The sequence below is a fragment of the Oncorhynchus nerka genome, linkage group LG14 (genome assembly GCF_034236695.1).
Source record: "Oncorhynchus nerka isolate Pitt River linkage group LG14, Oner_Uvic_2.0, whole genome shotgun sequence".
In the NCBI taxonomy this organism is placed as follows: Eukaryota; Metazoa; Chordata; class Actinopteri; order Salmoniformes; family Salmonidae; genus Oncorhynchus; species Oncorhynchus nerka.
The window spans coordinates 80351958-80365800 of NC_088409.1; the positions used below are offsets into that span (position 1 = coordinate 80351958).

A 13843-nucleotide genomic window follows, 5' to 3' on the forward strand; every position below is an offset into this window, starting at 1 on the left:
ATAAAAATATGTTTGATCATAATATTTTATATGAGACATACTAGGATAATCCAAATAAAAGGAAAAATAACAACAAATAAAAGTTCCCACTCCTTTCTTTTTGTATAGAATATGCTTTGATTGTTGATCAATATACTATTATGAAGTCGTCAATAGACAGTTTTCCATGCCAAGTATTGTTTTTACGATACATTTCTCAAAGCTCATACACTCATGCAATACAGGCCTACTTCTTTAGACGGTTTTAGGCTATATAAAAAGTGTTGTAACTAGACATGATCAGTCAGAAATCAGACTTTTCACATAGATCTTCCGCCGGAGACCCCAAGGATGCCCACAAAGTTGTAGCCTGATGTTGAATAAGCCGAAATGTCAAAGCTAGTCACGTCCTTCTTATCTATGTGAAAATGCTGAAAATCTGAAATGGACACCTTTTTTGTTATTGTCTTTTAAAGGGGCAATCTGTGATTGCTACATAATTGTTTTTTGAGAGAGACAAATAATCGTGTTTTTTTGCAAAATGCTATATTTCCACCTCACTCTCAGAAAAATAGGTAGTACTGCTAGGTTTTACACTCTCAAATGTAACAAATAACTACATTTAAAAAATTAAAAAATCAATATTTTAAAATGTTTAAAATAATAATCATATTGTATTTGACATTTTAGTCATTGAGCAGATGCTCTTATCCAGAGCGACTTACAGTAAGTGCATTCATCTCAAGATTGCTAGGTGAGAAACGCACATATCACAGGACATGAACAACAATGGATATATAGCGTTTTGCAAAAAAATAAAAATAAATGTCATACACATCTAAAAATCTATGTGATGGCAAATGTGAAAACGGTAATATTTTAGACACACATGAAGGTACCCATAAGCAATCATTTCTGACAAGAAAAACACAAATGTGAATATGGTAATATTTTAGACACACAGAGATTGTCCATTTGAACAGAGAGATGAAACTCAAAATGCACCTTGTCTTGGTCATTTATGTATCACAGTTCCACTTCATGGTCATGGAAAGGTAGTCTAACGTGAGACAGATGCACCACATAACATATCATAGGTTGCACAGAAGGAAGCCTGGCATTGACTCTGTGTGGTTGATGTTGTTACAATTTGAAATTCACCGGTGAGAAACACACACACACACACACACACACACATAGTTTGATAAAAGGTCTGAAAAGCACTGGCCCGTCGGGCAAGTCAGCAGTATTTGTTGGTTGTCCAAATGTTAGGGTCACTTGCCCCAAAATGTGAAACTAGTTGTTTGAACGCAAAAATGGCATCATAACATGTCTGTCTGTCTTTAATCAAACAACAGCAAGGAAACAGAAAAATCTAATTTAATGGCCTGCTACATTGTATGCATAACATTTGCAGAGGGAGACATGCACCTGTGTAATGATCATGCAGTTTAATCAACTTCTTGATATGCCACAGTTGTCAGGTGGATGGATTATCTTGGCAAAGGATGAATGCTCACTAACAGGGACGTAAACCCATCTTTGCACACAATTTGAGAGAAATAAACTTTTTGTTGTATATGGAATATTTCTGGGATATTTTATTTCAGCTCATGAAAAATGGGACCAACACGTTACATATTACGTTTGTATAGTTGTTCAGTATACAGTGTCTTCATCAATATTGACACACTGACACCATCCATCCAGTGTCTGATTCTGAGAGAAAAAGAGCAAACATAGAGGGCAGTAAGGCAAGTAAGTTTCCCCTTTCCCCTCCCAGCATCACTCAATGCTGCCTTCAAGAGCTCACTGGTCTCCCGTCCCCGCCTCCATGGGAGGGGCCACAGAAGGAGGATATTAACACGGTAGCGTTCGGAGTGAATAGGAAGACCTACTATTGTAACAAGGTGAGCATAACGTTGTCTATCAATACTGCATTTATGTAGCCTAAGTAAACAGTTTAGCATTAATGTTGTATTTGGAGTTTAATGTAACACAATAGCTGTGGATATGTGATGACTGGTTCACATCTAACAGCCGATACTGTTTTAGGCAGTTTTAAGACTCATCTCTGCTGTTTGAGGTAACGTTAGTAAAATTCCACATGTTAATTAGCTAAAGACTTGCGACGAGACGGATAGGCTACGTTTTACCAAAATAACAGTGCGCTTTCTGTGTTCCAGGTATTATTTTTGCTGCAGTTTTTTTACATAAAAAAAACGTGTGTGTGTAACCTTATAATTTAACTTGGCAAGTCAGTTAAGAACATTCTTATCTTGGCTAGCAGTTAGGCTAGCTTGCTGCTATGTGGTCTGTTTCTGGTGCATGTATTTCATGATTCTCGTTTGCTACGACACCTGACTACAACAGTGGCAACTTTGTTTTCGTAACGTTTAACCCAAAGGCCGGCAGAAGGCGATATTGAGTCGTGTAATTTTTACCATCCAAACGCATTGTAAGGAGCCGTCAATACATTAGTATCCCTTGTGGACCGGCTCGTACCGAAAGGCTTCGATTTTCTCATTAACGTTATTTAATGCAGAGGGGGTGGGTATGCCTACTTTCCTTATGAAACACCATTTTCCACCACTATGCTAATCCCAGATGGTGCATTCAGCCACTCGGGTTTAAACTCAGACCAGAGCTGTTAGAATACCCATACTAACATACTGTATACGACATACTTAATGAGTATATACTATTAGTTCATTTTAGGATACTGTAAACGAACAGTCATTTCAGTTGAGTTTACTAAATTAGCTCTTTGCCAGTCTACCTGTTTGTAAATTCAGAGCGTTTAGCTCTGGTGGCGCACCCTGGACGCTCCGGCCGAGGAGTAGGGTTGATTTGAGTGTTGTATATAACCGGAGTCAAGCACCCAATCTAACGTTGGATAGCTACTTCCAGACACGCATGAGACCACAGACTATTTTACTCGCCCTAGCAGATCTGTTTAGGCAGTTCTCATGTTGTCCGTTGGTGACTGCAACTGTTGCTGGCAACAATTTAATTAACGTTTTGTATGCTGACACCGCCCATATTCAACTGGTGTTGAGCGCTCGTAAATGTAATTATTCTGCGTTTATAGGAGTGTGCTCTGAAATCGGAGTAACATTAGATAGCCAGAGCGAATATACGAAAGCCCCTGAATGTCGATTGAGAACGCACAACGACTACACTATTTAGCTAAACTTAAGAATGAGTCAATAGACGATGGGTAGTTAGTTAATATACTGGCACGTTTGATATATAAGTAGCCAACTAACGTTAGGTGGCTAGCTAACAACACAAAATTACCGGTACTATTGTAAAGCTATGCTATGTGGTTAGTAATTTGTATCAGCCAAAACCGTGTAAGGTAACTTAATTTTAAAATTCCTTACTTTATTACATTGCTCAACATTTTCATAAATTTGTAATTCGTTAAAGCACTACATTTGTATTCGCTCTTTATACGTCCGCTGCATATTTTCTTCAAATCTGAAAACTACGTGAAGCCACGTCCATTTACATATTAAGAATTGCATTACGGGCCCTAAAGTACTGAAATAGTGTCCTCTGCATGTATACCTAATATTTTGGCGAATTTAGTACGACATCTGGGAACTTTTGGCATACTAACTATATCCATACTATGACTAATAAGCATACTATATACTCAATCACGTCACAAATGGTATGAGTATTCTTACACAGCTCAGGGGTTCCGTTTCTTTTAGCGTGCTGCGTTAGCAACATCGCATTAGTGGAAACCAAGACCGTTTTAAAGGCAGACCTGGTTGTAACTAGATATGTTCGCGTCATAACGGAACATTTTAGCTAATCCTTAATTTATGCAGCAGGTTAGGAGAATTAGGCCTACAACAGGTTAAGATAACCTATCTGAACCGTGCTTTAGAATGATCAGTGACCCGATGCTTATCACATCATCTCTGGGGATTCTGTACTTTTCCACCCTCCCTCCACACCTGGCTCTCTACCTGTACCAGGTGTTGTTGACTAGAGTCATTGGTGTGTTGCCTGGACACAGTCCTTTAGAGACTGATGTGGTGATACTCAGGAGGCCAGTGTTTCTCAATTGGCACTCACTATAGGTTAAAGCAGTCTGCCCACATCCCTACAGAAATGGGATAATGCCATTGCACTTTATTTTAGAAATGAACATGGCCCTGTTCCAACATCTCCAAATCATACAGCATTATTAGTGTGTTTTTGCTACCATAAGGTGACTGGAGAGAATTTAAGGCGGGTTGTAGCCTCGCAATATGGACGTGTGTGTGTGTATCGCGTACGACAGTTTGCTAAATCCCAATTTGTTGCGCATGAAAATCCTAGAATCTCTACCTTTGCCAGAATTTAGTAAGCAATTTACTCTGTTGATAAATGAGGCCTCAGGCCTTTAAATGTTAGATTCTGCTGCTGGGAAGTCATTCTCACGTCATGCTCACCGGTCTTCGTTGTCCCAAATTGCACCCGATTTCCTATGTAGTGCACTCCATTAAACCAGGGCTCTGATCAAAAGCAGTGCACTAAATTGGGAATAGGGTGCCATTTGGGGACACTGTTGTGTACCCTACCTGACGCACTACCCGACATGCCATGTCATGTGTATTGATGAGAAAACGATAGGTGTGTTGTGACGGGTACAATCTAGAATTCAGTTTAATCTAACTGCTTGTTGTGCATCACTGTCTCCATACTGTAATTCTTGTCTGTCAGTTGCAGGAGTCATGGTAAAGTGCATAGCCATAGTTCTGTCAGGGTGTGGGGTCTACGATGGGACAGAGATCCACGAGGCGTCTGCTGTGCTGGTCCACCTCAGCAGAGCTGGAGCTAAGGTAAGGACTCTTTAACGTTTCTATGGGTAGTTCAAACTCAAGCTTGTCATGCTAACCTTCTGACTGTAGAAGCCCATTAATCTATAGTTAGATTCCTGTGACAACTTCAGACATCCTCTAGTCTAGAAAGGGGTGCAGAGTTGGCATTGATGTGCATGTTGTCAATCAATATGCCTCTGACTGCTCCTTTTACTGCTGTACTTCTAATCGTAGTCTCCCCCTGAGTGCTTGTCGTTGGGAATGCAGGTTCCAATCTCATTAGCATGGACACTACTATCACACTCCTTCTGGCCTGTACTGTAGATGTACAGTATTGACAGTCTAAACCCTCATCACCTCAGGTCCAGATGTTTGCCCCTGACGTGGATCAGATGCATGTGGTGAACCACTGCGAGGGGAAACCCACGGCGGAGAAACGCAACGTCCTGCAGGAGAGCGCTCGTATCGCCCGCGGTGATGTGTCAGACCTTACCAAACTGGACATTACCGCTTTCGACGCCCTCGTCATCCCAGGTAAGCATTACTCCTTTAATTTATACCTTCATCATTATGTACCTCAATCACTATCACTCCATTATATACCTCCGGCACTATCATTCTTCCATTATCAGCATACAACCCTTACTCACCCTTTACCTTTCCAGGACCTAGGCTGGTTTGCACTGCTCTCTACTGTGCTCAACCCAACTGTTGTGTCCTGTAGGTGGTTTTGGTGTGGCCAAGAACCTGTCTGACTGGGCTGTGAAGGGGAAGGAGTACACAGTTCAGCCCCAGGTAGAGAAGCTGATTAAGGGGTTCCACGGAGTAGGCAAGCCCCTGGCTATGTGCTGCATCTCCCCTGTCCTAGCTGCTAGGGCCCTGCCGGGATGTGAGATCACTGTGGGACAGGACAGCGAGTGTGAGAGGTGGGTTACTGTGTGTGTACAGTATATCTCTGTTTGAATGTAAGAGGTATGTGTTTTTAGCCCCTGCTGCTCTTCTCCCTCCCACCACTAGATGGCCCTATGCCCAGACGGCAACCACCATGACTGAGCTGGGCTGTAAACACGTGAATAAGAATGTGGGGGAGGTGCACGTCGACGTAAAGAACAAGCTGGTCACCACCTCTGCCTTCATGTGTAACGCTCCAATACACGAGGTGTTTGATGGGGTGGGTGTCATGGTTACAGAGCTGCTCAAACTGGCCTAGAAAGTCTGGGAATCAGAATGCTGATTGTCTTTGTCCCAAATGGCACCCTATTCCCTTGTTCTAGTGCTTATGGGCCCTGATCAAAAGAAGTGCACTCTTATAATCATGTTTGTTTTCCAGGAGACCATTCTGATCTGATTTTACTACAGTGTCACTTATGGGATTGTTTAAAAAGCTGAAACAGACATCAGAAGCTACATGTTTCTGTTGCACCATATGTACTGTGATCAAAATTGTAATAAAAGTTATGTAAAATAATCCATTTTGGAATGAATGACTTATCATTAGGGGTTCAAGCAGCGCCGCTGGGTGAAATCCAATTTGTATTTGTTGGTGTTTTATTATTATTAGGGGTTCAGCAGCGATGCTTGTGCATCCTTATTTCGATGCCCAACTTCCACTGGTGTGTGTGTGTGGCCAAAGAGCTCTATTTTCATGTCATCCAACTAATTTAAACTGCCGTTTGATAAATGGCACTTGGCTTGAAACCCATGCTATGGTCAAATTATATGCACACCAGTGGTGGGTTTGGCGTTGCAACAAGGATGCATGAGCAGGAAAGAACCCCATACCTACTGTAAAATATGGTGGTGGATCTTTGCTGTGATGGGGATATTTTGCGTCCACTGGAATCGGCTATTTCAAGACACATTTCAAACCACCTTTGTAGGTGTGCTATTTTGTTTTTCGCATTGTTTGTAGTTGCCAACATCTCTTTATGACCGAAAATGGCTTCTGGTTATCAGAACAGCGACTTCACCTCGAACTAGACAACTAGATGTTTTTCTTTGAATCCAACGCAAAGGATATACTGCATCTCAGACCAGGCCCAAATCCTTGTCAATCGCGTGAAGAAAGGATGGAACTCTAGCGGTCTGAGATCAGAATGCCTTGTGAGAATTTGTCGGCAAGTGTGTAACCCGCCTCTACCGTCTATTCTATTGGCCAGCGTGCAATCACTGGAAAATAAACTGGATGAGCTCCATTTGATACTATCCTACAAACGGGACATTAACCTCATAGTCCGCCCCATCCCGCATGCGGTATCGTTACTACAGCCTCAAGCTCATTACCATAACGCAACGTTAGCGATTTCTAAAAATCGCAAATGAAATGAAATAAATATGCCTGCTCTCAAGCTTATCCTTTTCTTAACAATCCTGTCGTCTCAGATTTTCAAAATATGCTTTTGAACCAGAGAAAATCAATAATTTGTGTAAGTGGTGATAGCTAGCTTAGCATTTAGCGTTAGCATTTAGCACGCAACATATTCACAAAAACCAGCCAAGGAATCAAATAAAATAATTTACCTTTGAAGAACTTCAGATGTTTCAATGAGGAGACTCTCAGTTACATAGCAGATGTCCAGTTTTTCCTGAAAGATTCTTGTGTAGGACACATCGTTCCGTTTTGTTACTATGCATTTGGCTACCGAAACTAACCGAAAATTCAGTCACCTACACGTCAAACTTTTTTCCGAAATCACTCCATAATATCGACTGAAACATGGAAAACGTTGTTTGAATCAATCCTGAAGGTGGTTTGGCATATCTCTCCATTGAAAGCCCAGTCCTTGAAGCAAGCTTTGTTCTCTGATTCGAATGGAAAAATACTGGGACCTGACTTTTGCGCACCAATTGCCACGCAGACACCAAGCGGGACACTTGGCAATTGTAGTCTCTTATGGTCAATCTTCCAATGATATGCCTACAAATACGTCACAATGCTGCAGAGACCTTGGGGAAACAAGATAAAGTGTCCGTTCATTCCTGTCGCATTCACAGCCATATAAGGCGATCATGGAAAACGTAGCCTCAGAAATCCTGTTCATTTCCTGGTCGGTCAAACATCTTGGTTTTGCCCGAAGCATTTGTTCTAGGGGACTCACAGTGAAAATCTTTGCAGTTCTGGAAACGTAAGAGTGTCTTCTTTCCAAAACTATCAATTCCAAGCATATTCGAGCATCTTTTCGTGACAAAATATTGCGCTTAAAATGGGCACGTCTTTTTATCCAAAAATGAAATACTGCCCCTATAGTACTAACAGGTTAATTAAAAACGATCTTATGTTTCACCGAGTCGTGGCTGAACGACGACACTAATATATAGTTGGCTGGGTTTTCCGTGCATCGGGAGGACAGAACATCCACATCTCGTAAGACGAGGGGTGGTGGAGTGTCACCACTGGTGTCCCCCAGGGCTCTGTTCTAGGCCCTCTCCTATTCTCGCTATACACCAAGTCACTTGGCTCTGTCATAACCTCACATGGTCTCTCCTATCATTGCTATGCAGACGACACACAATTAATCTTCTCCTTTCCCCCTTCTGATGACCAGGTGACGAATCGCATCTCTGCATGTCTGGCAGACATATCAGTGTGGATGACGGATCACCACCTCAAGCTGAACCTCGGCAAGACGGAGCTGCTCTTCCTCCCGGGGAAGGACTGCCCGTTCCATGATCTCGCCATCACGGTTGACAACTCCATTGTGTCCTCCTCCCAGAGCGCTAAGAACCTTGGCGTGATCCTGGACAACACCCTGTCGTTCTCAACTAACATCAAGGCGGTGGCCCGTTCCTGTAGGTTCATGCTCTACAACATCCGCAGAGTACGACCCTGCCTCACACAGGAAGCGGCGCAGGTCCTAATCCAGGCACTTGTCATCTCCCGTCTGGATTACTGCAACTCGCTGTTGGCTGGGCTCCCTGCCTGTGCCATTAAACCCCTACAACTCATCCAGAACGCCGCAGCCCGTCTGGTGTTCAACCTTCCCAAGTTCTCTCACGTCACCCCGCTCCTCCGCTCTCTCCACTGGCTTCCAGTTGAAGCTCGCATCCGCTACAAGACCATGGTGCTTGCCTACGGAGCTGTGAGGGGAACGGCACCTCAGTACCTCCAGGCTCTGATCAGGCCCTACACCCAAACAAGGGCACTGCGTTCATCCACCTCTGGCCTGCTCGCCTCCCTACCACTGAGGAAGTACAGTTCCCGCTCAGCCCAGTCAAAACTGTTCGCTGCTCTGGCCCCCAATGGTGGAACAAACTCCTCACGACGCCAGGACAGCGGAGTCAATCACCACCTTCCGGAGACACCTGAAACCCCACCTCTTTAAGGAATACCTAGGATAGGATAAAGTAATCCTCTCACCCCCCCCTTAAAAGATTTAGATGCACTACTGTTCCACTGGATGTCATAAGGTGAATGCACCAATTTGTAAGTCGCTCTGGATAAGAGCGTCTGCTAAATGACTTAAATGTAAATGTATTTTGTCAACAGCTGGTGCGCGATGTCTAATTATTAAGGAAGTCTCGCGGTATTGCTCACCTGCGGTAGAGTACCTCATAATAAGCTGTAGACTACACGATCTACCAAGAGTTCTCATCTATATTTTCCATAGCAGTCTATTTACAACCACAAAGCGATGCTGGCACTAAGTCCACACTCAACAAGCTGTATAAGGCCGTAAGCAAACAAGAAAATCCTCATTGAGAGTCGGCACTCCTAGTGTCCAGGGACTTTAATGCAGGCAAACTTAAATATGTTTGACCTCATTTCTACCAGCATGTCACATGTGCAACCAGAGGAGAAAAAAAACTTGACCACCTTTACTCCACACACAGATGCTTACAAAGCTTTCCCTCGCCCTACATTTGGCAAATCTGAGCATAATTATATCCTCCTGATTCCTGTTTACAAGCTAAAACTAAAGCAGCAATTACCAGTGACTTGCTCAATACGGAAGTGGTCAGATGATGCGGATGCCACGCTACAGGACTGGAATATGTTCTGGGATTCATCCAATGGCAATGAGTATACAACCTGAATCCTACTACACTGGCTCTGACACTCGTCGGATGTGACGGTGCATGCAAACAATTACAGACTACAAAGGGAAACCCAGCCATTAAAAACGTTCCACTCATGAGGCCACTAGGACATTTGACTGCAAGAAATCTTAAAGCACTTGGGTTGCTGCATCTGAACATTAGTAGCTTATTTCCTAAATTGAATTACATAAAGATCTGGGCTATACAAATAAATTTGTACATTCTGGTATTGACTGAAATTTGGATCTCTAGTGACATTTTGGACAATTAATATTGACGGGTATGTGTTCAAAGCTGACAGGGTAGAGGTGGTGGAGTGGCCTTTTAATTTTTTATTATCTGTCTACTAAAATCCATGTCCCTTGTCAAAAAAATGTGAGCTATCTTTAAGCCTTTGTCTGTGGAAAATGTATCCATAACTTTTAACTAGTCTTCTCTTACTAAATCAGAAGTTATCCTGGGTGACCTAAATTATGATTGGGAAATGTAGGCTTCAAACAATCTAAAAGACGTGTAAAGATCCTTCAAAGTTGACTCATTGATCTTATTCTAGTGAATACACCAGAGAAATATGTTTCTATTGGTGTCTCCACCCAATATATTAGTGACCATTGCCCAGTTTGTGTTAGATGTGAGAATACAAAAATGTAAGCCTGTCAACACTAAAATAAAAACGTCAGTGAACAGGCTTTTTTACATGATCTTTATTTTACTGACCTTGATAGTTTAAAAACAATCCCTAAACCTGATATTAGCATTGAGGCTTTTTTCAGAGTCTTCAATACTATTGTGGATAATAAATATGGGTTAAGGTTAGATCGTATGCCTGAAATGATCAGAAGTCATTCATAAAATATATGATCCTTGGGTCAAGGCCAGGAACACAGGCTTAGCCCCGGACAGTCAAGCTTTTAAGCAACTAAGGAATCATTGTGTAAGACAAATCAGAAGTTTGTATGTAACCGCTATTTTGGATTGTAATGGGAACCCCGTTAAATTCTGGAAAACTGTCAAATCCCTTACGGGTTCTACTTTCTCCTCCCTGCCACAACAAATTCATTCAGACACTGGCCTCATTACAGAAAAAAATGCAATCATTGATGCATTTAATCACCATTTTATTTCAACTGGCTTTCTCTTTGAAATAACTTCTAACACAATGATATTGGGTTGGATGCTAAATGATCAGACAATTGATAGTCAACTTTTCTTTCAGGCTATTTACAGAAAAATAAGTCTTGAATGCTTTGCTAGCAATAGACAAGAAATCCAAAGGGGCTGACCAATTGGATCCCGGTCTGCTTAAGTGTGGAACGCCCATCAATGTTGGCTTAATAACCATAGTAAATGTACAACTTTGCTCTTTTTTTAATCTGAGAAATGTTTTTTGAATGTTAACCATTAGGGTTTAGGCCTGGGCTTAGCACTATTACAGCAACCACATTAGTTGTTAATTATCTAGGCAATCATTTAAATACACAAATGAAATGGACCTGTCAAAAGCTTTTAAAACTGTTGATCATGCTATTTTATTGAATAAATTGTCCTCGATAAGCCTGAGCTTTGACACCTGTTCATGGTTTAATGATTTTCTTAGTGACCGAACTCTAACCATCGTGATTGATGGGGTTAAGTCTGCATTTCTTGATGTACAACCGGGGTCAATTTTGGGACCTGTTCTCTTCACTATTTAAATAAACACTATTGGTCAGTCTGTTAAAAATTAAAAACTTCATCTATATGCGGATGATACTATTATGTACAATTAAAGTCTGAAGTTTACATACACCTGAGCCAAATACATTTAAACTCAGATTTGAACAATTCTTGACATTTAATCCTAGTAAAAATTCCCTGTCTTAGGTCAGTTAGGATCACCACTTTATTTTAAGAATGTGAAATGTCAGAATAATAGTAGAGAGAATGATTTATTTCAGCTTTTATTTCTTTCATCACATTCCCAGTGGGTCAGAAGTTTACATACACTCAATTAGTATTTGGTAGCATTGCCTTTAAATTGTTTATCTTGGGTCAAACGTTTCGGGTAGCCATTCCTCCTGGCAGAGCTGGTGTAACTGAGTCAGGTTTGTTGGCCTCCTTGCTCGCACATGCTTTTTCAGTTCTGCCCACAAATTTTTCTATAGGATTGAGGTCAGGGCTTTGTGATGGCCACTCCAATATCTTGGCTTTGTTGTCCTTAAGCCATTTTGCCACAACTTTGGAAGTATGCTTGGGGTCATTGTCCATTTGGATGACCCATTTGCGACCAAGCTTTAACTTCTTGACTGATGTCTTGAGATGTTGCTTCAATATATCCACATAATTTTCTCTCCTCGTGATGCCCTCTATTTTGTGAAGTGCACCAGCCCCTCCTGCAGCAAAGCACCCCCACAACATGATGCTGCCATGATGCTGTTGTTCTTCGGCTTGCAAGCCTCCCCCTTTTTCCTCATTATGGCCAAACAGTTCTCTTTTTGTTTCATCAGACCAGTGGACATTTCTCCAAAGAGTATGATCTTTGTCGCCATGTGCAGTTGCAAACCGTAGTCTGGATTTTTTATGGCGGTTTGGAGTAGTGTCTCGTTCCTTGCTGAGCGGCCTTTCAGGTTATATCGATATAGGACTTGTTTTACTGTGGATATAGATACTTTTGTTCCCGTTTCCTCCAACATCTTCACAAGGTGTTTATACTTGCGTATAGATGAACGTGGTACCTTCAGCCGTTTAGAAATTGCTCCCAAGGAAGAACCAGACTTGTGGAGGTCTACATTTTTTTTTCTGAGGTCTTGGCTGATTTATTTAGATTTTCCCATTATGTCAAGCCAAGAGGCACTGAGTTTGAAGGTAGGCCTTGAAATACATCAACAGGAACAACCACCAATTGACTCAAATGATGTTAAGAAGCTTCTAAAGCCATGACATCATTTTCTGGAATTTTCCAAGCTGTTTTAGGCACAGTCAACTTAGTGTATGTAAACTTCTGACGCACTGGAATTGTGATACAGTGAAATAATCTGTATAAACAATTGTTGGAAAAATGACTTGTGTCATGCACAAAGTAGATGTCCTAACCAACTTGCCACAACTATAGTTTGTTAACAAGAAATGTGTAGAGTGGTTGAAAAACAAGTTTTAATGACTACAACCTAAGTGTATGTAAACTTCTGACTTCAACTGTATGCTATTAACCCGACTGTTGATCTGGCTGTGTCAGAACTACAGTTAGATTTGATAGCTATGCAGGAATCCCTTGCTGATTTAAAATGTGTGCTTAATACAAAAAATGAAATACATGTTGTTTTTAAACTCTCATAAGAATGTTTCAGATTAACTACATGTTCTCTCATTAGATGGTGCTCCAATCAAACGTGTTTCCATATATAAATACTTACGCATATGGATTTGACGTTTAAAAAACATAGTTAGAAATCCTACCAACGGGACATTAAAAACAGTGATATCTTATGTTTCACCAAGTCGTGGCTGAACAACGAAATGAATAACATACAGCTGGAGGGTTATACACTGCGTCGGCAGGACAGAACAGCAGCTTCTGGTAAGACGGGGTAGCGGTCTACCTATATTTGTAGACAACAGCTGTTGCACGATATCTAAGGAAGTCTCGAGGTTTCAGTCTCCCCCTCAGGAGACTGAAAAGATTTGGCATGGGTCCTCAGATCTTCAAAAGGATCTACAGCTGCACCATCGAGAGCATCCTGACGGGTTGCATCACTGCCTGGTATGGCAACTGCTCGGCTTCCGACCGCAATGCACTACAGAGAGTAGTGCGTATGGCCCAGTACATCACTGGGGCCAAGCTTCCTGCCATCCAGGACCTCTATACCAGGAGGTGTCAGAGGAAGGCCCTATAAATTGTCAAAGACTACAGCCATCCCAGTCATAGACTGTTCACTCTGCAACCGCACGGGAAGTGGTACCGGAGTGCCAAGTCTAGGTCCAAGAGGCTTTTAAACAGCTTTTACCCCCAAGCCATAAGACTGCTGAAC

General features: G+C 41.8%; 1 protein-coding gene across 2 annotated transcripts; it reads left to right on the forward strand.

The window, feature by feature from the left end:
• Positions 1-1791: 1791 nt before the first annotated feature.
• Positions 1792-6267, forward strand: LOC115142205 (glutamine amidotransferase-like class 1 domain-containing protein 3, mitochondrial). 2 transcript variants are annotated; one of them, XM_029681663.2, is made up of 5 exons: positions 1792-1889; positions 4702-4820; positions 5162-5333; positions 5524-5725; positions 5817-6267. In XM_029681663.2, the coding sequence occupies exons 2-5, from the start codon at positions 4713-4715 to the stop codon at positions 6007-6009; spliced, it is 675 nt and encodes a 224-aa protein (XP_029537523.1). In that variant the 5' UTR covers positions 1792-1889; positions 4702-4712; the 3' UTR covers positions 6010-6267. The 2 variants fall into 2 exon arrangements, with proteins under 2 accessions (XP_029537523.1, XP_029537524.1); XM_029681664.2 differs by having other exon boundaries at positions 1799-1889; positions 4708-4820.
• The last annotated feature ends 7576 nt before the right edge of the window (positions 6268-13843 follow it).

What these genes read in the sequence shown, in the direction of transcription:
- LOC115142205 (XM_029681663.2), top strand. Translation starts at nt 4,713, where the DNA reads ATGGTAAAGTGCATAGCCATAGTTCTGTCAGGGTGTGGGGTCTACGAT. An exon ending in CGACGCCCTCGTCATCCCAG is followed by an intron (nt 5,334 to 5,523) that starts GTAAGCATTACT and finishes TGTGTCCTGTAG; the next exon opens with GTGGTTTTGGTGTGGCCAAG. An exon ending in CAGGACAGCGAGTGTGAGAG is followed by an intron (nt 5,726 to 5,816) that starts GTGGGTTACTGT and finishes TCCCACCACTAG; the next exon opens with ATGGCCCTATGCCCAGACGG.